The sequence below is a fragment of the Pseudopodoces humilis genome, chromosome 8, assembly GCF_049639895.1.
Source record: "Pseudopodoces humilis isolate 2021_Gansu_Grassland_sample_001 chromosome 8, ASM4963989v1, whole genome shotgun sequence".
In the NCBI taxonomy this organism is placed as follows: Eukaryota; Metazoa; Chordata; class Aves; order Passeriformes; family Paridae; genus Pseudopodoces; species Pseudopodoces humilis.
The window spans coordinates 11,695,603-11,720,529 of record NC_142207.1 but is presented as its reverse complement, the minus strand read 5'-3'; the positions used below and the strand labels follow the sequence as shown (position 1 = coordinate 11,720,529).

Sequence of the window (24,927 nt, the reverse complement as noted above, 5' to 3'; positions counted from 1 at the left end):
TAGTCTTCCTGGAGAAAATTTTTCTGAACACCCAACCTGAATTCTCTAGGGAGTGTTATGTCATTTACCACTAACAGAAAAGGTTTGGCTTCATTAGAGTTAAATTGGATCATGTATACATGCTTATTTTCTGTTTTATCCTAAGACTTTGATAATGAAACTGCAGTTAGACTGTATTTAAGATAAAACCAGATTAGGATTACCAAATTTTAATGAAATCTTTATTTCACTAGGGCTATATCATAACTATACCTTGGTAGCATTATAAGACTGTGACAGTATTGTTATTAGGACTATGATAGTGATGAAAACAATCTGTCTCTATACTCAACAGGAGCATACCATTTCAGGTTGCTATCCCTAATTTTGATAGCAGAAAGCAATAATTTTTATGACTGGACAGAGTTGCATACTGGTAGGAGAATGAGTTTGATTCTCTTATGACTTCAGCATCATCAACAAAATGATCAAGTACTGTAAATTTGCATTATAATTATGATATCAGAAACAATATAACTTGGTTTTCATGTTGACTGAGAATGTGCCCTGGGAATTTGGAGGAAATATATTTTTCTCATTTGGAAGCTGAATAAGTCCTAACAGAAGTATTTCAGGAATATTTATGTAGTTCAGTGATGTTATACTCAGCAAGTATTTTATAAATAGCTGAAGTTTTAAGACCAGAGCATCTCATTTTTGGTTCCCATTTTATTTACTTGTCATAAATGAACTCAGGACTCTGCACCTTTTGTTTTTCTTGCTTCGATATGATTTGCATCCTACACACCCACAGCAATACTCCCTTTTCTCTGAGATGGAAATTACTCATTTAAGTGAGCAAGCTGTAGATAACTTGAATCTTGAGAAATGAATGTTGAAGGAAAAGCTGTGTTTCAGTCATTTGGTTAAGACGTAGGACAGTATTTTCAAATCAGTGTAGAGAATTGGCAGCTGGAATTTTAGGGACACTCATGAATACATTGTATGTGCAGAGATGGGCCAGGTATCTTAACTCCTGGCTGTATAATTTCTTCAAAGCACCTTGTCACAGGCATCCGAAATCCTCTAGAAGCGAACGAAGGTGATACCTGGGTCACTCTGGTGAAGAATATAATCCAGAGACTTAAAGGACTGGCTGCTTCTCCAAGTCATGAGAAGAGGGCTATTCCTCCTCAAACCAAATCTTTGTACCCCTAGTGACTTAGTGTCAGAAGGGCTTTGTCTTCAAGATCTTTCTGGGTCATCCTTAAGGAAGGCCCCTCTCAGTCCTGCTTTAGGGGTTTTCCAGGATGACCTGGAGGAGGTGGGGAAAGCAAAGGGAGCAGTGGTGTGGAGGATGATGCCATCTCTCATAGCACAGTGGGTATGTGAGCTCATCTATTGATGAAAGCAACAGCCCTTCCGCCAGCAGCTGGTGTTGCTCCTGCTGGTGTCCGATACCAGTCACCTGCTTTGGAAACAAGCAGCATCTACTGGAGCTGGGCTGTGCAGCAGCACAGCTCTGTGGGTTTGCCTTCCTACCTTCGTGCCTCTCTCCTCCCCTTCCCCCACAGTTTCTACTATGCTTTCTCTTGTAGACAGTAATATAGGATCAGACTGCTTTTCCATCACATTTTTTTCCATCACTTTTCCCTGCTGTGACTGAATCTGTTGCAATTAAATTTTAATTGAGATGCACACTGCTTAAATAGACACAAGACAGCTACAGCTATCGCTAATTAATTTTCTTCCAAAATGACAACATTTAATAATTATATTCCTTGTCACTTACATTATTTATACAAGTTTAACTCTGGGAATTTTTTTAAAGACACGTCAGCTGTGAAAGTGCTTTATGGTGTTAATCTCCTGTAAGGCAATTGTGATTAACTTCAGAAGTGGAAGTATGTTTATGCATTTATTAAAATAGCATGTAGCTCTGCAAGTTTCAGGAAAGATTGAGGTATTTCTACAGTAAGGTAATAGTGTTTCTGGTTGCAGTATTCAAATCTAGAGAAGCCCTAATGGTAATAATTTGTGCTTCTGTATTATCTCTGTTCGGATGATCTCTAAGCACTTTCTGACTACGAATGAAAAAGCTCACACCTTCTGCAGAGATCCCTCCCCAGTTTCTCACTTCACCTGACATAGGACAAAGAGATCATCTGCTGCCCCAGCTTGCTGAAGTCCTTGCCCTCTGCTACCTTGCCCTAATACTGGGCAAAGAAAATGACCTTTTCGTATTTTAGTCTGAGGAATCCATCACTGGTTGCTGTCAGACAGGGTGTTGGATGAGTGGGACCGTTTGTCTGTTGCAGTGTGACAGTCCTTAGGCAGTGCTGTGACAATCTGGGGGTCCTGTCTGTGCTTGAATACATTATTGCTGCATCATGGCATGATTGGTGTTTGCAGAGAGGTGCATCATCATCGACCTCCAAACTTCAAACGTTCACAAAACAGGCAGAAATTTCTCGGGACAGCTGTGAGGAGAATTTTTTCAGCCTCTCCTGTGGGGATGTATGGCTGTGATGTTCCCTCTGCAGAACAAAGGACCTGGCTATTGAAGGTGAGGTGCATCAGCCCCGGGGTTTTACTGGCAGATCAGGAAACTTTGGGAATGACTGAAGTATCGGAAAGCCTTTTTTTTTCTCGGTGAGGTTCCTGTCTGGGGTAAAAGTTTAAGCTGGAAGCTGCAGCAGAGGGATTTTCTGGGTCAGAGAAATAAATGTGGGAGGGCAGGACAGGTAAGACTTGGATCTCTCGGAGACCAGTAAAAGTCAAAACTAGATGTGAAAAGTGACTGCAAGTACCTGGGTGTGCATATTTTCTCTACTAGCATCGAGTAGCTCTTTAGAAATCATCACACCTCTCTGGCCACTAGCAAAGTAAAGCTGCTCTGGGAACAGAGCTGTGGGAAAATGTGTGTTTGCATTTATTAAGGATGTTTGGGATTAGTACTGATGTTGCAGAGCAGAATGAGTTGGACGATGCAACCCCATTCCAGGAAGGCTCAGAGAGAGGTTTTCCAAGGGTGGCATGAAAAGCAATTGTACTGTGTGCTGCTGTGATCAGAGGAGGTTAAGATGCAGTGGATCTAGAGGGCTGATCAACTGGACATTTGCAACAACTCAGCCAAAGAAAATTTAATTAAATATGTTAAATGTGTGTATAATGAAACTCTTTTGTTGGACATTTGGGACTATCATAATTATTACATAAATTTCAGCATTTTCTTGAAGTTATTTTGATTAATTTTATAGTGTATATATAGCAAATATACATATATATATATATATTTATATATAAAAAATCCTTTTACCTCTGTATTAAGATGGACTTGAATGAAAAGCTGTCTGGTCATCTGATTATCCTCATGTGCTGTCACAGCAGCAAAATTGCACTACAAAAGCTTTTCATTGTCACTTCACTTTATTTTCCCCTCAACTTTGACAATAGCAAAAGAGACTGGGAAATACTTAGTGTTATTTTTGGTATCTATTTGGTTTCTTGTGCAGTGTTGCACTGTGCTAGGGGTAGGTAAGCCAGGAAACTGCACAGAATATTTTTTGCAATGGACCCTTTTTGCAGCATTATTTTACTGCATTTCTCAGTAGGCTGTAGTTTAGTACACCCTTCCTAAGAAGGTAGAGCAGTTAATTATTTTTGTGCTTACTGGTGACACAGTTAATTCTTAGCAGAGACACAGGTCTAGGTAGCACAGCGGGGTGGGACAGCAGTGCGTTCTGTCCAGGTGGGCCTGTTCTGGTAGCCGAGGTCTGCTCCATTGCACCTGAAGAGACAGGAATCATTAATTTCTCTAACACAGATCTCTTCCTATGTGTGTTTTCCCTGAAGTTATTTACACACAGTGTTGTTTGCTTTGAGGTCTTGCATGCTCTGTAATTTGCATGTGGTGCTGGAGTTGTGGATGGTTCTTTCCTTCGATTGCCGATTCTCACGGTCTGACATGGACCTTTAGCTGCCAGTGCCCTTGGGTGGCTGTGGGGGCTGGAACCCAAAAAGCCACAGGTTTGCTAAAAGCTGTAAGTTTTCTGCATGACACACACTGTGAGTGTCCAGCCAAAGTGGCCTTGGGGCTGTGTTGTATCGCTGCACTGATCAGCAAAAAGGAAGGCCTAAGCATTAAGAAATGTTCACAGCCACCATTCTTGTGTTCTAAAAATCTCAGTGGGCTGCAGCAATGAAAGCCAACCCAGCACGTGCTTCAGGTCTGTTTCTCTGAAGGCATGTGCCCAAATATATTCTCTGAATAAAGAATAATCTTTGGTTACAAGAGTGCTAAGGGAAGACATCTACTGTTTTCTCAGTGTGCTACCAGTGATTGGGGGATGTCCAACAATTTTGTGTTTACAAAAGATACATTTTCTCTGGGTTTGTTTTTAAATTAACATTTGTAAGCATTTATTAGCAATAAACCTGTGAAACACTGAGTTTGAAGTGAAGATACTGTCTCCAAAACAGAAGGTATTTATGTTGAGCTGTCTCATTTTTAATACATGAAAAGCTGTGAAATGCCCAAGAGGACAAGGTGGTATCAAATGTTGGGTAGCTATGGATATTGGTTTAGGTACAAGAAATTGTGTGGTCATGTGTAGCTGGTGACAAGTCCCCCATCCCTGTTCCTTTAGTTCTGTGAAAGTTTGGACTCAAAAGGGTGACTGTAGAGATGGGAAAAAATAGATGTTTAATTTCTTCAGTAGAGAAAAAGTTAACTGGCTTTTCAGTCAAGTGCTAGGTTATGACAACAGTTAAAATGTATACTTGAAGAGGTTTTTCAGTATTTCTAGTGTATAATTTTGAGTGTCAAGATTCCCTGACACTGTGTGTTATGCAGATGGCAAGAGGATATAAGAAGTATAATCTTTCTTTTGGTGAGGGACAGGTGAGTTATGATAAATGAGTTATGCAAGTGATTATTCCCGTACAGGAGGGAAAACAGAGTTAACTGTGGAACCCTTGTACTTCTAAAAATAGAACAGGTGTGTTCACTTGTTCCTGATTTTCTGAGAGGATCTGGTTCTTATCTTGGAGACCTGTAATGGAACAGAAGGCAGCCCAAGTTTGTAGTTTCAGTAGTGAAAACTAGTTTTGAATGAGGCTGGGAGTGGGCAGTATCTCTGGCCTGTATGACCAAACCCACTCAAGACGTATTTAGACCCTGATGGAAGCAAGTGCATATGCATTTGCTGAAGTCTTCCTGAAGCCAGTGAGATTGAAAGCATAGTGTGGTAGGCTTTGATAGGCTTTGAAAGAGGAGACAATGGCTGAGGCAAAACAAAAGAGCATGCCATCAAAGGATGTAAAGCAAAGTGACAGGAAAAAAGTGACAAGCTAGGAATATGTTCTTTGTTCCCACATTCTGAATGGCTGTGAAATCAGCTTTGTGCTCATTAGAGCCAATGTAAAGGAACTTGCTGTAAATGAAAATGAATGGGTTAGAGGCTGGTGTTTTGAGTTCAGATGAGCAGGTGAGTGGCAGGAGGCTCAAGGAAGTGCCAAACTCTGAGGCACTGTGCAGAAGGAAGAAGCAGGAGTCAGAGGTGGCCTAGAGGCAAAATCTTACAGTGAGGTTGGAGGAATCTGAGGACCACCCCAGGTTTCAAACTTGGATAACAAACAAGATACTATCCACTTCTACAGCATTTGGCACCCTTTGCTACCTTCTAACCATGGCCAGACTGCTATGATATATAGTATATTTGAGAGACAGACTAAAATTTCTGTGTGGTTGGAGGGAATTAGGTCCAAACTAGGTCAATCTGACAGTAAAATGTAGGTAAGATTTAGTAGAGAGAAAGCCCAGAGGCAGCAGGGCTTTGAATACAGCTTAGCTGTAGTGAACAAGAAGGAAGATGGAATGAGGTATTGACACAAGTGGGATTTTGGGTTTAGAGGGAGGCAGACTAAGGCAGACCAGAAAAAAGAGAAAAAGCAAGGAGAGCAATGGCTGTGGCATAGTTTAGAAGATGGCTGTGGAGGAGTGAGGTGATTAAAGAAAAGAGTAGATGAAACTTCAGGAGCAGGGAGGAAGTTGTAGAAGGGAGGTAAGAGAGTTAGCTTGTTTTGACTGTCTTCTCAAGGAAGGACTCAACAAGCTTGCATGCAGAAAAACATATGGATATAGAATGTAATTATGTGCATTAACATACAACAGAAATAATGTACAATAACTGCAGGGTAAATAGTAACTGTTTTAGTAAAGAGTTATATATTGGTTATAACTGGTTTAGTTATAACTAAATAATAACTATAACTAAAACCAGAGATATGTGTATGTGTGTATACATGCATACTCCTGTACAAGAGTTCTGTCCTGAAGAATTGATATGAATCTTTTGCATTTTTTCTTGAATTAGGAAGTATCAAGGAACAAAAACAAATAAGGAGGCAGTATTTACAGAATCTTCTCAGGCTAGCCTTAGTGATTTGAGTCTTATGTAATGAAATAGTTAAAAGAATCTTCTTTTGTCTAGTGGCAAAATCAGTCACTGTGCCCTGAAGTCTGGTATAGCCTCTGAGAATGTCAACAGGTGCAAATGCAGTCTCCAGTGCTTGGGCCCTGGCCTGGCTACCACCAAACACAGTTCTTCTGCTTCATTTGCTTCAGCTGCACAGTTGTATATGCACAACATGGTCCCTAAACCTTTCCCCTGAGCCATGGCAACCTGCTGACATTTGCTAAAACTTCACTGCTGGCCTGTGTTTTGTTCCAGTAGTTTTGGGGACTTGAGATGTTCCGGCTTGTCAGCCCAGCTTATTTTGTATGTGAAGCAGACACTGCAGGGCTGTGGAAGACCAGACCTCCTTGTATTTTCAGTCTTCTCTAGGCTGTGGTGAGACCACTACTGGGGTTGAGAAGGGAGGTTTTCCCCTTAGCTTTTTAAACAAGAGAATGAAATAAATTACAACGTTGTTTCTTTCCTTTTTTTGATGCTGGCAGCTGCTTACCAGATCAAGAAATTGAGTTCTTGCAGGCTAGAAAGTGAAGATTGCATGATATTCTGTTGGTGAATGGTTTTATAGTTTGTCTCAGTCATCAAAATACTTGCAGCACAGTAGAGATAACTGCATAGTGAAGAATGCATATTCTGCAGCATTGCTATTGGCAGGACATAAACACCTGTCCTAAGTCCTTACCACAAAAGAAAAAAGTAGGGAAGTTGGAAGGTAGACATTAGTTTGGTTGTCAGCAGAGACAGACATGCTAAAATTTAATCATAATAAATGCAGATGGTTTGATATGTGAAGGTATGGCAAACCAGCCATTAATAGTACCCTGATGTGCACAAAGGATCAAGGTACTGATCTAGCCTAACCTTCTCTTTAATACCATCAGAGGACTTTCCTGTACTTAAACCTGTACTTAAGACCCATGACCTGTGGTAAGTCTTAGACTACAGCAGACCTTCTGGAAAAATACCTGAACAAAATATCAGCTCTGACATGCTAGAAAGTTTGGCACCAGCCTCAATCTAGTGCTCTTTTCTGTTGAAACTGGGAGCCTTGTTTTTAATCTGAATTTCTCTAGTTTAATTCTGTCTCTTAGCCTTTGCAATTGTGTATGTGTTAGTATCACTGATCAAACCATTCTGCAAGTGCCTCTCTGTTGGCGCCTCTTTCATTTTTCTCATGTGAGGCACAGGAGCCTTTGCAATTTTCATTTCTCTGCTTGGACTGTGGGCACCAGAACTGCCCATACTATCAATTCAGGGTTAGGCAGAGAGGCATTACAGCCTCCCAAACTCTGTGTAGACAAACACATATTGCTTTAATGGTTTTAATATTGGTACCCTCCATAGAGCTTCTCAGCCTCTGTCTGCCCACCATAAACTTCAAGTCATCTCCAGTCAGTGTTTCGCAGACAGTTTTCATTTAATCAATTACTTTCCAGATGTGTGGCCTTGTATGTGGTTGCTTTAGAACCTATAATCTTTATCTAGGCCATCTAGGCTTGGAGAGCATCTCACTGGTGTCAAGAATCATCTTTATTTACCATGTCAACAGCCATTTGTCACTGATAGGCTTCTCGACTCTGTATTTGTTTCCAGTCCCTGATACACAAAATGATTGTAACTCTCCATTCACATGTTTCCACCAGCTTTAGTGATACCAATAAGGACTAATTTGTGCATTAAAGGAGCTATTCCACTTCTTGTTTATTACTCATGTTCGTAGCGTTACAGTCTACACAATTAAGGAATCTCTTCTCTTTGAGTCCCTTGATACCTTGATTAATTTTAATCTTGACATCTTGATTTCTGGCTAAATGAGTGCTCATTTTCACCCTTGTCTTTTGTCATTAGCTTAATACCCTCCTGAATACTTTAGCCTGTCTCCTGAAAGACTTATTTCCATCCACTGTAATGACAGCCAGCCACATTGGAGAGTTTCTTTACACTGTAGAAGATAGACCTGCACTGCTGAAAACTTAGGGGCTCTGCCATTCACTATTTACTTAATTTCTGGAAAAACATAGAGCCTTGTAACTTGAGTTACAGCTTGCAGAAATTGAATAATCTTCAAAGTATTGGTTTAATTCTTCCTCATATAAAATTCCTTGCAAGGATTCTTCGGTGTTCTTGAATTTTTCTTCACCAGCATGCTTGTGTCCTTGCAGACCAGGCTTTGTTGTGAATCATGGGTACATCCTGTATAGCTCTGACCTCTCCTACTAAAGCAGCTGTCAGATATTTCAAGTTTTGAGGTTTTCAAATGCTAGTTGTGAGCATAAGACTGACCTTGATGACCTCCATGGGTCCTTTCCAACCCTAGATACTCTATGTTCCTCTGAGAAACTCTTGTCCCATTCTCATCTGGATGAATTCTTCTCCATTCTCCTGTTTATGAACTGCCAACCATTTCATGTGGTCTGCATCCTTCCTTCAGCTGGCAACTGGAGTCTTATAAAGACAGTATGTGGAGTGGAATAAAGTGTGGAATAGCAGCCTGTGTGGTGTGTGTGTTCAGCAGAGGAAAATGAGCCAACTGAAGTGTTGCTTTTTTGTTTTTAATTACATTCTTGTTTCCTTCCCAGGCTTCTCTCTTCTACATGCTTACACGTGTGCCTCTGGAGGGAGAATTCAATAGCATGATGAACAGAACTGTAATGTTTAAAAATAAACCAACATTTTGTAATGAAATATTCTGAAAGAACCTAGTTGCTATAGGGATTTTTGCAAGGATGCAGTCCATCTTTCATTGCTCAGAATAAAGATTTTCATTTCTTGAGCCAAACGAGGGGTTTCTTATCCAAGCTTTGGAGCCTGTTCAATGTCATCTGGATGGACTAGTCACTACAAGACATTATTACTCATCCCACCCCTACATAAAGCAAACCCATTAAACTTCAGTGCATGTGGTTTGTATTTGGGGTTTCATTCACGAGAGTTGAAAGTGCCCAAACTACTGCAGCACGGAAGTGAAACCCTGCGAGGATTCTCCTTCAGTCACCACCAAGCCAACAAAACATTCACTTCTCAAAACCTCCTTTGAATCCAATACCAAGGCAGCTCTTTTCCTGGTAGCCAGATCTCCTGTGCTGACCCTTCTCTGCTCTGTGGAATCTGCATAAACATCTCTGTTCAGAATTAGTTGCTACTCATCTTGTAGTATGTGCAGTTTACTTTTGTAGTATATTTTATTCATAAACCTGATGAAAAGTCAATATATTATTAGTGATTTGCAACTGGAGTCTAATTTTGTTGTAAACAGTTTAATGGTCCTCCACCCTGGACTTCATACAGTCTGTCACCCACCCTGTTTAGTTGTAACCCACCCTGGTATAGCTGCCAAGCACCACAGATGTTTTCTCTGACATGTTAGTTATTAGCAGTTTCTGCTCTGGCTGGAGCATGAAGACTTGATGAAGGGGGCTTTTTGGGGGTTCTATATTGCCTTTTTTTTTTTTTTTCTTTTTCTATTTTGGTGTGCAGAAGTCTCCTAAAATGAAAACAATAGTTCTTCATTAGATACATGTGTGCACACATAGGTAGTATTGGTCTTTTTGGTTCTGTTTCTGGAAAAGACCCAGACAATTGTGTAACAGGAAATTGAAAGCTTCTTTGGATTTATATCAAAAACGCAAACTTAGATGCTTTGCCACAATTCTCTCACTCTTACAACAAAAGCAAACAAATTAAAAAAACCCAAGTGAAGATTCATGGACCAGTTATAATGGTGATGCATCACTTTTGAGCAATTTTTGTTTACCTGGTGGCATCCTCCCATATTTTTTGCAGCATGTTAATGCAGAGTCTGAATGCAGGAGTGTCTTGATTATCTTCTCTGATGGTTTTTCACGTGTTGGAATTTGCTTAGTGGAAATTTTCTCATGATAAGACATGCAGGATTGGTTTTGTAAAATTACAAGCATGACTTTGTTTTCCTGTTCTACCACAAAATAATCTTCCATCCAGCCCCCACTCCTCCATCTTCTCAGTTCTTCCAAAGTAAGAAACAAAGATAACTTCTGAGGGAATGGAGGGAAAGTCAGGTACCCCATCCTGCATGTCTCAGCATGGACCAGTGCTGATTCTGTGTCTGGCTTTGAGCTTTTATGTCTGTTCGTATGTTTTGATGATGTATTGTGATTGTTTATAATCCAGCATCTGAAAGATAATTTTTGTTCAAGGCTCTAAGGTTGGCAACTTGCAAATATACCGGAAATGGGGAAACTATTCAAATGTTCTGCTGTTTTATAAATCAGACTTGTTTGTAATGAAACAGCAATATTAAAGTGATATTAGTGTTTGTGAAAAATAGGAATGCCAGGCTAAACCTGAAAAAACAGCTGAAATGTTAGTTCTTCTATTTGATATCATCTCCTTTCCAATAAACGCAGCCCAGAAAGTAAATGGCTTTAGAAAGGGAAAAATCATCTATGTTGCCTCAGTGTTGTCATTTGGTGCCACAGAGTGTCCTAGGATGGGCTGGCCTGTGGTAGATGTTCTGAAGGACGCGTCTCTCCCACAAGTGCTGTGCCACCTCTGTCAGCTCTGCCCAGGACCTGGGGTCCCAGGGGCTGGCTGTCCCTCTGTGGACGCTGGCATTGCACCCCTGCTGTCCAGGACCCATCAGTGACTGGCTCCTGCTGAAAGGTCTCCCAGGAGCTGCTGAAGGCTGGTTCTTGAGCAGGCAGCTGAATATTTACAGACAATCCATATGGTGATAATTTCTGAGTGCCACCACTAACTCCACTGTATTTGTTTGATACGAGTGGAAGGCTGCTGTGGTCAGTGTCAGCTTAAGCAGGGGGAACAGCACTCGTGACTCTTTTTGAGATGGTTTCCTTTCACATGGCTGTCACCACCTGAAGCAGTAACTTCAGGTGCTTTTCTTGTAACGCAAGTAACAAAAGTTTTCTTGTAACTTTTCTTGACACAAAGTCTTGGGTACTCCATGTACAAAGAGTGATGGAGCAGGCTGGAACGCTGAATTCTTTGAAGCTGTTTGCAGGGCATATTTCTTCAATCAGAGACCCTTCCATGTCACTTTTCTTCACTGTGTCTCTTCCCTCTGTGTCCTGCCTCCCTGTCCTGTCCCTTCCATTAGAGATGCCATGTTGTGCCTTCCCCACCAGTGCATGTATCTCCATCTCTTGGGGAATCAGGTCTGCCTGCTGTCTTTTACTTCTTCTTTTCCAGGCTTCTCTGTCTCCACAGGATTTGCCATTGTCTGTGCTTCAATCACTAATACCCTTCAGTAAGTCTTTCCCTATATCCTTATTTCTTGTTTTCCAGGCTCTTGTCCATCTTCAGGAACTTGCTGCTCTTTACACATCCATCCAATCATCCTTGCAAACAACCCTCCTTCGCTCATACCTCCTTCCTACCCTGCATTTTTCCTTTCTTTACCTTCCTGGAGGGAGTTGTGCCTGAAATATCGCAGTACTTCTGGAGCTGGTTGGAGGTGATGTTTCTACAGTACAGGGCGACACTACCAAGCACCAGTCAGTTCTGGGTGCACTTTGACCCCTCACAGTATTGCAGAGCAGTTTCTTCCTCATGCTTTTGGTTTGCTGTTGCCATATGGAAATGGCAGATGGTGTTGATCAGGAAGTTAATCTAGAAGCGTATCCGTTTCATGCCGTACGCGAAGGATTTGTTCATTAAACTTAGAACTCTAATTTAAAGCCAATTAACGGAGTGATTTGAAGAGACTTGTTGTTTTTGAAGTTCAAAAGAGATGCTAAGTCTCTGATTTCAGCCTTTGTACATTCCAGAACCTGTATAACTATTTCAGTTTTGCCAACTCTACTGGGGTACTTTTTGCCTCTTTTCCCCCCCCCTTTGTTTTTTGTTGGTTTTTTGGTTTGTTTTTTTTTTTTGAGTGATACAACTTTTGCCGTGGGCTGGAGCTGTTTGGTGAAGCTTTGTGAACAACCAGATTTCTCAGCAATTTTAGCCTTATCTTTGGGACTAGGCAGGCAGAACTTATGTATCCTATCCTGTTTTCTGCTAGCACAGCTCCTTCCTCCCTCCCTTTGGCAGGCTCGTATTACTCTTTTCTGAGCAGGAGTCAGGGTAGGGGGTAGAAAAATAGAATAAGCCCTGAGCAGCTCTGTGCCCTCCTAGCTTCTGCCAGCATGGGTTTGTCTCTGCTTCCTTTCTTCTCAGAAGCTGGTAGGGACCCACCACAGAAGGTTTCTCGAGGGGAAGGGGCAGGACAGAGCTTGCAGAGGGGAAATCTGCGGACAGAGCTACTGCCCCAGTGTACAGCTCTAATTCCATATGTAATCAACCCTGTAGGATTGGCCCAAGCAGACCCATTCCTAAGAAATGTCGAGATGGGAAACCTTGTGTCAAGAGGACCTCAAAAGTGATTAGTTCTGAATTAATATTTATGCTGCTTTTACCTGAGATTGATATTCTGTAAACAGTTGTAGGTCCTTCAGCAGCAGACAGCATGTTTGGATAGTCCAAGATTTAGTAGTGGCATTTAGACAGAAAAAACGTTCTTTAGTAATTTGAAGCTGTTGCTCATATAAAAGAAAATAAGAGGGGTCAAGTTTTGCTGTGGTACAGAGCCTATGACTTCACCGGGTTAACTGCTGCTACTTCCGTGTAATTGAGAACATAATTTGGCTCAAACCCTGGGAGACTGAAAAGGATCACAGCAGCCACTGTATTAAGCCAATGTTCAGAGCAGTTGGCTCACGCTGAATTTCATAAGTAGATCATGTATTCAGATGGCTTTAGCTGTTTGACATAGTCCACTGCATAAGAAGAGATGGAGAGAATATGTCCTTGTTTATCTTAACTAAAGCAGCACTCCAGGAAAAGCTATCAAACCTGGGATTGTACCTACATAGGGGTGATGTGTCTCCCTGTGGGTGTCTGAGCACAAACCTGGCAAGAGCTGTGCAAAGGCTGCCCTTGGTTATCCCAGCTCCCATCATTGTTGCCAGGAGCCAGCAGCCCTGGAGCTGCATACTGGCTGTGGTGCTGGTGTCAGCAGCCAGCACAGCGCAGTGTGTCCCCTGGAGGTGATGACACCTCACTAGCACTGCTAGGGCTGTGTATGGGGATGTCAGGTGGAGATAACTCAGAATGAACAGAGAGTACACACTGGTCTGAGAAAGCCCAAAATATTCAAAAAGTGAGATGGCTTCTGGAATCATGCTTTGGAAATCCCTTTCTGCCCCTACTGTGGGGCTACCAAGCTTGAAGGTGGCATTCAGGATTGGATCTGTGTCACAGTGTTACTGGCAGTGCCTGCCCTCTGCCAGAGAGGATCACTCCCATGGTGCTGCTTAATCTTTGAGCAGAAATAGACAAAATTGGTCATTAATTTTTTCACAGAGAAGGAAAAAAAAGTTTTCTGCTCTGTCTAGGGGAGGAGAAGGGGGTTTCCTGATGAAAGAACAATCCTCGAGAAGGAAATAATTACTTTTTTTAAAAAAAGGGTGTGCAGAGGGTATGACTGATGAGTATCTGTTAATTCCTAAGTTTGTCAGCAGTCCTACTCAGGCTGATGCTCTCCAAAAGAGACAGGCATTTTCGGACAGCACTTTAGACCATTCCTCAAGCACTTAGCAGGAGGGATCATTTTATTAGGAAAGTTTACGGCTTCTTGTTTTTCCTCAAAGGAAAATGTGACTTTGTTGTTTTTAATTCTGTTGGGATTTCTCCCTTTTAATATACAACACAGCTGTTAAAATAGCTAGGGTTGTCTAGGGCAAATCATATAGCACTTTCCTTGTTCAGATCTCAGATGGCTGCCTTTTTAGTGTCACTGCAGAATTATATTACAGGGCATATGAATAGTGCTGGTATTAGTGTCAAAATCAATTACCCAGCCCTCCTCCTGCAGAGAAAGCTACAAACCTTAGGAAAAGTCTGAGTAATCCATTCTGGTTTTCTAATTCTGAGTAATGACGGAGGGCAGAGAGTTGTGCTTGAATAAGTGCATAGGGTCTTTCTCTGTATAGTCACTCCTAAATGCATGCTCTTTACAGGAAAAAGCAGGCTCCCTGTGAAACCCTTTTTCATGCCAAATGGCTCGCTGCTAAGATTAATCTGTCATTGAATTTATAAATTCTGTGTGGCACAGAGCAGCGGAAAAAGTTTAGCATCGAACAGAAAGCAAAGTATGCATTGCTTAAAAAATGAATGTTGTGCTCTTGGATAGTGTGGATTGACTGCCTCCACCAATATATCTTCTTATACTGGTAATAAAAACACTTCCATAGCCTTGTGCCTCAAAGGATCTCAAAGCACTTTGCAAATAGGGCAAAGTACTACTTCCTATTTTATAGCTGTGGAAACCGGCTGCAAGACAGAAGTTAAGCTTTTTGCCCAGGGACACTGAGGAGACTGTAGCAGGTCCGTGATGGGGACCTAAATCTCCAGAGTTCCAGTGCTGTGTCCTGGTCACACATTGCACCACTTGGAAGGCTGCTGGTCACCACCTCTTGGCCACTGTCTGTGAAACCTCTGAAGGTGGGATATGAAATCAGTGTTGGTGCTCCTTTTCTCACTGTTCTCTGTCCTGGTCTGTGGGCAGAGGTGCTGAGTGGTGCAGGATCTGGCAGGAAGGATGCTTGTGTCTTCCTGGGATGGGATGATCAGCTCTGCCTGTGGGGTGCTGTGAAAGGAAAATGATTTTTGGTTGCTGCTGACTTGGGGAAAAGCTCAGAACCTCATAGTCATCCTGCTCTGCCCCAGGCACCTTTACGAAGCAAAAATAATTATAGACTTATTACTCTAAATCCTGTGAGATTAGAGTAGTTGCATTATTATTTTTTTTTCTAATCTGGTATTTGAGGATTTACCTGTTTAATACAACCACTTATTACAAACACTTGAATAATTTTTTAATTCATAATTCATCTGAAAAGAGAGCATTACAGCTGGAAAGACCCGATTTTCAAATACAGGCATGATCTCCTGTCACATTCCAGTTGGATAAATGACACATCTGAAAAACTGGGTCCCTACTGAGGTGTCTGTGGCAGGGATGTAGAGATTTTGCTTCAGGCATCTCTGGGAAAAAAACCATGGCTCTAACCTGCATATTTCACAGAACAAGTCCTGTTACCCGTTCCTGCCTTCCCCTCACTGGCTGCTGAGCTCTGCAGTGCCCGAGGATGCTCCCTCAGCCCCAGAGCTGCCCCCAGGGTCAGGGTACCCAGAGAAGGGGGGTTGGGGTGCAAGGGCCAGCGTCTGGTTTCAAACAAAAGTGCAAAGCCTTGAAAGGAGGGACTAAGAAGAAACAGGTGGGGGGTTAGTAAGAGAGCCTCTGAAGTTTATTTGCTTAATGAACAGAAGCCCAGGCTGTCAGACCTAGGTCAAATACTCCTGCAGTTCGGGTGTATTTATTTCATACGTGGTCTGTAACCCAACCTGATTCCTGGATTAAACAACAGTAAAGTCCTGGCCCCCAGGAACCCACCCCATGTTTGCCATCAAGCCCAGCACATGCTGGGGCAGGACCTTGAGGGGCCACCTCAGTATTCACTGGAGCCTTGTGTCATCAGTAAAGCCTGTAATTGTGGGTCCTGTCATTTCCAGTGTGAGCTTTGCTATTTACAGCTGCAGAGTGTGCCCACAGATCCATCACTTTGTTGTCCCATTAATGTGAGCCATGCCTGAAGGCTCCTGGGATGAGCTGCTCAGGCTGCAGCACACGGCTGGTGGTGGAACTCGGCTCTCCCAGAGCCCAGGTGGCAGTGACAGTCCTACACAACCAGCGTGCACCAGATCCCTCACAGGGACCTGAGATCTTTGTGCTTTAAAGGTTTTAGGAGAATTTACCTTTTAGTCCAATGTGCCCAGGAGTCAGTCAGTCCTCCAGAGCAAAGGGAGGGAAGTTTTGAATTGGCACAATGGTGATAAAACTACCTGCACACACACAAAAAGTTTTCTGGTTTCCCAGATATTCCCCTGCTACGATTAATTCCAGTAAGGTAAACAGCCAGTGTGCTCCAGAGTATTTCAGGAGCTGAAAAATTTGCATTTTAAAATTTGCATGTGAGAAATTGCAGATCTGCATTAAAATTAGAAAGGAAAGAAGAATTAGCAGTGGGTTTTCCCAAGATCAGCCTGAGGCTGGTAGTGCCAGGTAACTGTGCTGGTTATGTACAAGCAGGAGTCAGGTGGAAACATGTGAAATCAAACTAGTTAAAATGAGGGGAACAAAAATATTTGCATTCAGAAACGAAGTATGCCTCTTTATTTAAGAGAAGCACCATTTTGACACTAAATTTGGGATACCCATATTTTTGCTTTTGGGGGACCATTTAAGTCTGAATCACGCAGAAGACATCAAGCTGACAAAAAGTTCAGGAGCTTCTATGTTTTATCAACCTAAGTTTAAAACCCCAGGTTATTTGTACTTTGGTATCTTCTTGTTTTGTGGATATTTCATGGCATTTAATTCATCATTTGTAATGAGGGTAAAGCTGTAGCTGATTTTCAGATGCAATTGGTCAGGATAGAAGAACTTTTTTGGGAGAGAGAGGGGTCAGTGTTTGTTAGACCTCACCAGTGAGAACTTGATGGGATGTGGCAGACATTCTGTGGCTTACCTGTAAGCATTGCTGAAAAGTTCTGATCATGACACTGGTTCCAAACCAGCAAACAGCATAAGTACCCACTGTGGGAAGGAAAAAAAAAACCCAACACTTTAAGTATATATTTATCTGTATTTTATTGGAAATTTTTAGCTGAGTTTTTTCTTAGGATGGTCTAGGTCACATATAGGATGGGCAGATCTGTTTTATGTGTGCTAAATATTTGCATCTCACCTGTCCTATAACCCTGGGAAGCCTTTTGGACCTATAAACTTTACTGTGTATCCCAAGCTTAGCTGGGCATTGTTTTTTGGTCCTGATCTTTGTAGGTCTGTGAGAACACACAGTCCTTTACATGGTTGTAGCCTTTGTGCCTATGACTGCTGAGACTGGCTGCACTGCTGGAGTTAGGAACCCAGGAATTTTTTGCAGCTTGCCATTTGTTTTTGAACTCTGCCAAACCATCTTCTGCTTCATGAAGCTGATTTTGCCTGTTTTGTGAGTGGTGACCTGAATGTGGTTTTGTTTTATGTCCTGTAGGGTTCCTGAGCTGGAAGATGCCTGTCTAAGATGGAAACTTCTGCTTCAACAGCTGCTGGGAAAAAAGAAGGGAAAGGTGCTGTTCTGGAGGGGAATGGCTTTACAGAGACGGGGAAGAAACCCACTCCTTTAGCAGCAGCAGGAGCAGCAGTGGCACAAGGAGGTACTTTACGTTTTCCACAATTTGAAAGCAGCAGGGGTGTTTTTTATTAGGATGTAAGAATTTAATAAGTATGGTGGCATCTGTCTTCCTGTGAACACACTGAGTTTATTGGGGTTCTTAGCTGTGAGAGGAACTGGAAGCTGTGTCACTGTGTGGCATCTAAATGTCACTGTAGTGTGATTGGTCACCAGAGAACTGTGCTGGGGTGAGGGAGGGGATGGGTGGTGAGGGGTGGCCGTGGGGTACTTCGGGCATCTCGTCAATGCTTGCCACCAGCTGACTGGTGCTGAGTAGCGTTGGCAGCCCTGTGCCCTCCACTTCTCCATGGTGGAGTTAAAGAATGGCTGGTGAGGCTGGCTGGAGATGGGGAGCACCTCATTATCCTGGTCAGGAAGGGGTGTTGTGTGCCAGCTGTGATTCTGCTAATGAGCTAAACAGACTGCATGGTCTTCAGTCATTGCTGCTGGGATTTCATGGTTAGAGAGGAATTTGGGAATATCCAGACCCAGTGCAAGAATGTTCATAGAGAAACCCCTCTACTTGTGCCGTTCCTGTTCAAGTCAGTGTGCTAAGCAAGATTTTGGTCTTGCTGCTGTTGAAGTCATCTGGGAAGCTCTTGTGGACACCTGCAGGCATGGAGCCATGGGTGGGTGTAACTCTGGTGTGCAGGTGAACATGCAGGGATGTTGCTCCTGCCTCCTCCTGCTCACTGCGGCAGGCAAACCCCATCTCTAGCACATGTGTGCTGGTGGATCTCCAGAGCAGTGCCAGGGCCCATCATGCTGACACAGCTGTGGGCAAGGCTGTGCCCGCTGGGGAGCCACCATAGCTGCCTCGCTGGGGACTGGGTGTCCTCTCTGGACAGGGTATAAGGAGACAAACTTAGAAGAGGCTGCACCAATTCAGATGTGACAAGACACACACCCCAGCCGTGGAAACTTTGCAGGTAGCTTTTTTTTTTTCCTTTTTGAAATACATGTTATTGCTGGCCAGAGTCTACCTCAAAATGAACCTGTCCCCTCCCCTTCCTTCACTGCAGGGTGATTTTTCATCACCCCAGGAAAACTGAACAGCTCTTCTGTGAGCTCCTCTCTTTCTTACCTAGATTGGCTGGAGAGTTTGAATTTTTTGTTGCCTGAGTTTTGAAGACAGTTTCCAACCAAAAAGGCTTAAATCTCCTTTATCTTTCCTTTTTCATAAACTTTGCTACTCAGGTTTCTTTTTCCAACTGACCTGTGAAGATTCAGATGCACAGAATAAAGTAGGAGTGGCTAGATTATAATCTGGTGTATAACTTAATGTGTTTCATAAACTTCTTTTTGAAAGTAACCAGAAATCTTTTACAAAATTGTTTGGAATGAAACACACTTTTGTGGTCCTGGATGGGTCTGAGCCACTTTCCTTGTGAGCACTGCACAAAGTGGCAGAAAGGAAGGCTTGCCAGGGAGTGAAAATAGGGGAATAGCAAGGTGCAGAAGTTTGGCATCCCCCAGCAGAACCCTGAAGAAGCAAAGGCTATAGGAACTACTGAGGCAGCCCACTTGAGGTATCATCTCAGTGACTGGTAGACCTGAAGGGTTGATTTTCCCCAACATGGTCCAAGCATATGCTAAAATTCACAACCCATAGATGTGCTGTTACAAATAAACACCTTCTCCCCACTTGGCACTTTTCTTGGGAGTGCCTCCACTGAGGAAGCAGTCACAACCTTTCCAGAGATCCAAATGAGGATGCCCCAAGGTGGAGTGTCCATCAGCCCATTTGGCATCCCTGGAAACCTAATTGGTTTTTAAGTGTCCAGGATAATATGTTCTGTTAGCAGTGTGCTCTCACCTTTGGAAAAAAGTGATTTATGGGCTCAATATTTCTCCTTTTATTAGGAGGAAGGGGAGAAGTAAATTGAGGATTGTTTGAAGATGTCAGGAGAATTGTGATGAAAGCATTGTGTAATGAGATGTAAAGAGTGAAATCTATGTCATGCTGTGAAGAGAAGTGCTCATAAATGACCCAAACTGGGCAGCAGTGGAGCAGTGTGTGGTGGGACGCTGGCCCCAGGACTCTGCAGGTGATGCATGTGCTCTTGTGGTTTGAAGGGCTTTCCTTTGAACTTCAGCTAGACATAATACAGGCTCCTGAAAGAGAGCAGCATGCTTCTGCGTGTGCTTGGAAGTAGAAAAATTAATACAAAGTTTTCTTCTAACATGAGTTAACTGCAGGGTGTGATTTAGCAGGTGATAACAAAAAGGCTGGGTAGAAATGAGACTCTACTTACATGGTGTTCATGCTAGTATAACATGTTTGATTCCCTAAACTAGAGTAATTACTCACAACAGGCCACAGCTATGAGTATTTATGCTCATATTTTTACATTAGAAAGCAAACGAGGCTCGGAGATTAATTAGGAAGTTCAGCTTGAGGGGGGGATCAACTTTAAAGGGTGGGCCTCTGAGCTCCCCCACCCTGCTTTGGGGCCATACGAGCAAGTCTTTATTCTCATCCAAGACAAACTCTTGATTTCATATATTGCAAAAGTTTTACTCTTTGTACTAGCATATGAGAAAGTGGCAGTGAGGCTCAGCCAGTGCTGCAAATCACCAAGCTTCTCTCCAGAGCCAAATGAAATTCGCAATGCATTTCTTCTCCTTTATTCTACTGAGTCACACAGAAGGAGTGCCATCATAGCATGTTTTGCATGTTTCTCAGATCATAAGGTTTTCTTTTTCACTTGTAGGAATTAATAGATTCATAAGGTTTTATTTCTAATTAATTGAAGGAATAAACCGAATATTAGTTAAATAATTGAAGAATAACTATTTAATTATATTATTATTTAGACTGTATCATTATAAAATAATATGTTCAGTTTGCATTTCTAGTTCTCTTGCTTTGGGTATTTGTCCCAAATATCTCCAGCCTCTAACAAATTAAGTTATGGGTGTAGGAAAAAAGATCAATATTGTTGATGCTGGCAGTAGAGTCCTTTTGTACTAGAAATTTGCATCCCATATTTTTAGTCTTCTGAAGCTGCCATTTTAAACATCATCTCTGACAGTTTTTTATAGTAACTCATTGATCAGATGTTCAGAAATTGGCCTCACAGATATCACACCAGGGAAGTCTCTCCTAATTTTCTATTTTTCCATAAATCATGTTGACCAAGGAGTCAAATCTCCTCTTTTCTCTTGCAGTAGGGGCATATCTATATGTGTGACTGAGATGGAAACTGTTTATAATGACAGTATGTAGAAACTATGGACAAGTTAGATCTGCAGAAGAGGCTCTTGGGTTTATTGTCCCTACTTCTGGAAGGGCAACTTGTAACAATTCGAGTTCAGAAAACCTGCTAAGTCCTTATTGCCGTGTAGGGTAGGAGGGTTTGGTGCAGAGCACCACAGGTGAGGCTGGGTTGTGTCCTCCACCCTGGCACTGACACGTGCTCCATACCTACAGGCATGAGGGAGCCCAGGCATATGGCTGTAGGGGAAATTTAAATGAGCCATTCTTTCAAAGGCAGAGATATTTAGGAAGATAGGTTTCTCATCTCGTAATAAAAATTAAATACAGATTCTCCTAAATGCTAACTGCCCAACTTTAACAAGGCCCAGAATGCACCTTTCTCTCTCACCCCACCCTCTGCATGACACAAACTCCAAGTTCCCAAATTGATGGTGTTTATGTTTGAGACATTTTTCTGATGTCGGGCTCTGTCAAGACTAATTTTAGCATTTCTAAAGCTGGGTAAAAATACAGCCTCATTACTTTGATGTCAGAGCATAGTTTACTATTAGTATATTCTGGGGTTTATCATTTTAGTCATGTTTAACACAGCTACAGCAGGCATGCACTATTAAATCTGGCTTATTTTACATTCCTGTCCGAAATTATTTATTTGGAACAATTTCCTCTCTATCAAAAGACACGGCTAATGCTGAGTTTTAATGTGTTATTTACACACAAAATAACCTATTTACAACTCAGTATCTGCCGCAGGGAGAATGAATGGGGCAGTGCTCCCTTCATCCTGTTGTATCTGAGTTTAACAATCTGGATTGCTAATAGAACCATTTATCACGGGGTGGTAATTTATTTTATGTTAGCTGCACAGGTCTCCCTGCCTCTGATCTATGGAAATACTTTGTATATAATGAAGTTCAACAAGTCATTTGGTGTAAACAAGGGGAAGCCAAGCTGCAGAACTAGTAAGACTCCGGCTGTGTTTTTTTTTTTTTTTTCCAGGAGGTAACAGCTCTCCTCTGATATTAAGGCTTCAGTTGATGAAATACAGCTCTTTGCCCTGTGTGTGCTGTAAAGGCAGAGTGTGGGGCTTTTCTGCAGTGGATCAGAGATTGGGATGGAGTTTGGCTACTTGATTTATGGGCTGGCAGGAATGCTCAGTTCTGCAGAAGCAGCACACTCAGCCCTTTCATAGGCAGAGGAGAAGGGCAGAGAGCACCTCCCATCGCTCTCCAGAGGTCTTCCGTAAGCAAGCCCCAAGTAGCATTGGCAAGGAGTCCTTGTGCAGTTCAGCTTGTCTTAGTGCTAGATTATGGGAAGACCATGTAAATGAGGAGGAGGAAATGCCAGCATCCCAGCAGACCTCAGTGCGCTGAAAAAATATATCGTTTGTGTGGCCTAAGACTCAGACAAATTAGAATGAGAACAGCCCCAGTGAAGTCATCTCCTCTGTCCACCCTGGAGGGGCAGGAATCTTCTTAAAGAATGTTTTTCATTCAGTTCACATTTTCCAGGAAAAGGAACATAACCAGTACAAGCACATTCTTAGCTTCTCTGCCCTGCACTGCCTTGCTGTGTACAGCTTAAAATGCTGAGAGATGGGTTCAGCAGAAAAGCTGGGATTGGCTCCAGGGGGAAAGGGGGCAAGTGGTTAAAACTGAATGATGGGGGAATTCTGTAATTCAGACTGAGCAATTCTCCTGACAGCCACTGTCCATTCTCATGCATCTACTGGACAGAGTTCAGTGGCCCCCACCTTGGGTAGGGCTTCAGTGCAGGGCTGCCACAAGAGCAGCAGCAACCAAGAACTGTATTTCTTCTCTGACTGTTTCTGTCAGCCTTTCATTAAGCTAATTCTGTTGGGTCCTAAAGTGTATTTCTTTGCTACTGTAGCCCTTCTGAATGGACAGATTGCCTACAGTCTGTTGTGTACCCACTCATGTCCCTTTGGGCAGCTGCATGTCTCAGATGCTCAGGCTGGTGCAGCGCTGAGACTGTTCCTGAGTCACAGGATATCAAGGACAGTGACAAGTTGGCCAGCTTTGTCTCATGCTGGTCACCTCACACCTGCTCATTGGGATAGTTTAGAAGGATTAATGTAGAAATGGATGAAGTTAAAGCCATGTTACACCATTTTTATGTTTCATGAGCAGTATCTGGTGTGTGGGCCTGGCAGAGAGCACTCTGGGAGCAGCCAGTTTAGTTCTTCAGTTACAGTGGCAGAATTTTGGTAATTGAGATCGCCACAAACTGCTACAAAAGCACATCTTTTCTTCTTCCTTCCCTTTCTCTTCTATCCACAGCTTGCAATGCTGTCTCCCTAGCTTCTTTAAAAGAGTCAGTCTAGGTATTCCTTTGCTTTGCTTAAATGAGTGATTGGAGTTTGACTTCTTGGTTGGCTTTTTTTTTTTTTTTCTCATGGGGGAAACTCCTTGCCCAAGCCTGTCTACTGACTTTGTGTGGCAGCCAATCCTGTGGGCAAAGGTGCTACCTCAGAGTGGGTAACCATTGATGTTTACAGACTTTTTGGTTCAAATTGTGTAGCTCTTAGATGATGCAACAGCTGTTTGGTTGGACTTGATGATCTTAAGGGTCTTTTCCAACTTAAATGATTCTATAATTCATAACATCAGCTAGCATTCCCTAATTGTATACAGCTCCTCCACACTGTTACAGAAAAAGTTTCTATAATTTCAGCTCATTACAGATGCAAAGGTCCTTTTGAAGACAGAGTAATGTTATCTCATCACTAACCGCACTGCAGTTTTGTACACCAAATTGAAAAGCTTTTATGACTTTAAAATAGAAAAAGCTATTCTTCACGGGCTGGTTGTGGCATTGGTGATCCCAACTGTTAAGTACCACCTGAAAGACCTTTGTATTTTGTTGAGTGTATTATATTATCATTAATAATAATTGTAATAATAATCACTTCCACATTCCTATTATCTTGTAAGCTCCAGAAGTTTATTCTGGCAAATACTGATGAGTCTTCTTTTATGGGGACACAGCTTAGACTTCATTAAAGTGCCCTTCAGAGGGTACCTAAATATAACCTTTTTAATTGATGCTGAACTTACCTATTGTGGATTGGTCAATTGTAGACAAGTAAGAAATTCCAAAGGTTATAATGGATTATCTCCCGGATCTTCTCCTCTGCCAGCACTTTGCCATAGACTGAATTTTTAGTATCTCTGGGAGCTTTTTGCATGAACATCTGTGAGTTTGCACAGATTTTATAAATCAGTTCTCCCAACACCACCCATTAACCGTGGCATTTGAGCCTGCCATAATCATGGGACGACAAAGGATGGGAGTTAATTTGTCTAAAGTTGGTTGCCTAAGTGTTAGGTGTCTAGTTTGGGATGCTTGTGCATTAGGGTGAAGTGAATCACGTTGTACAGATGTCTGCTTTATTCCCTTGAGGGCTTCATGCCTGATTTAATGTTAGGTGGAAAAATCCCAGTCTTCCCAACTTTGCCAAAATTGCAGAGTGGGGTTAAAGCAAGGAACCAAGGTGGGACTAGGTTAATACTTTAAAGCCTTTCATTCATGTTCATCAGTCCATAGCCTGATGAGCAGTCTGGGAGCCCTGACTTCCAGCTCTGAACTGAAATCTCACCCCATGGCTTCTCAAGTTAGAGGCAAACTCAACACCCAGATGTCAACACAGCCAGGGGAGCTGCTTCCCATAGCTGCTCTCGGTTTACACCAGCACTGGCAAAAGTAGTGTTTTAACAGCCCATTCAGAGAGATGGGAAATTTAAAATCCCCACTAAAATACAAGGGGAAAAAACATAGTGAATTCTCAAGGCTACAAAAAGCTCTTAAAAATAACCCAAATGGAGGAAGGCTATTAATGCAGAAGTAAATAATTATGTTAAGGGAAGCAACTAGAGAGGCCAGTTGTGTAAATCACTTTAAAGGGAACAAGCCTTAGATAAAATCCATCCTTTTATCACACAGATTAAGTCTAGCT

The 24,927-nt window shown here is 42.3% G+C and overlaps 1 protein-coding gene across 2 annotated transcripts in view; it reads left to right on the top strand.

Annotated features, from left to right (window-relative positions):
• Positions 1-24,927, top strand: part of GLI2 (GLI family zinc finger 2) — a 204,798-nt gene that overhangs the window by 46,603 nt on the left and 133,268 nt on the right. For both annotated transcript variants that reach the window (XM_088059036.1, XM_005519663.3), the window contains one exon: positions 17,552-17,714. In XM_088059036.1, coding sequence (XP_087915162.1) covers positions 17,582-17,714 — 133 coding nt within the window. In that variant the 5' untranslated portion in view covers positions 17,552-17,581. The remainder of the gene's footprint in view (positions 1-17,551; positions 17,715-24,927) is intronic.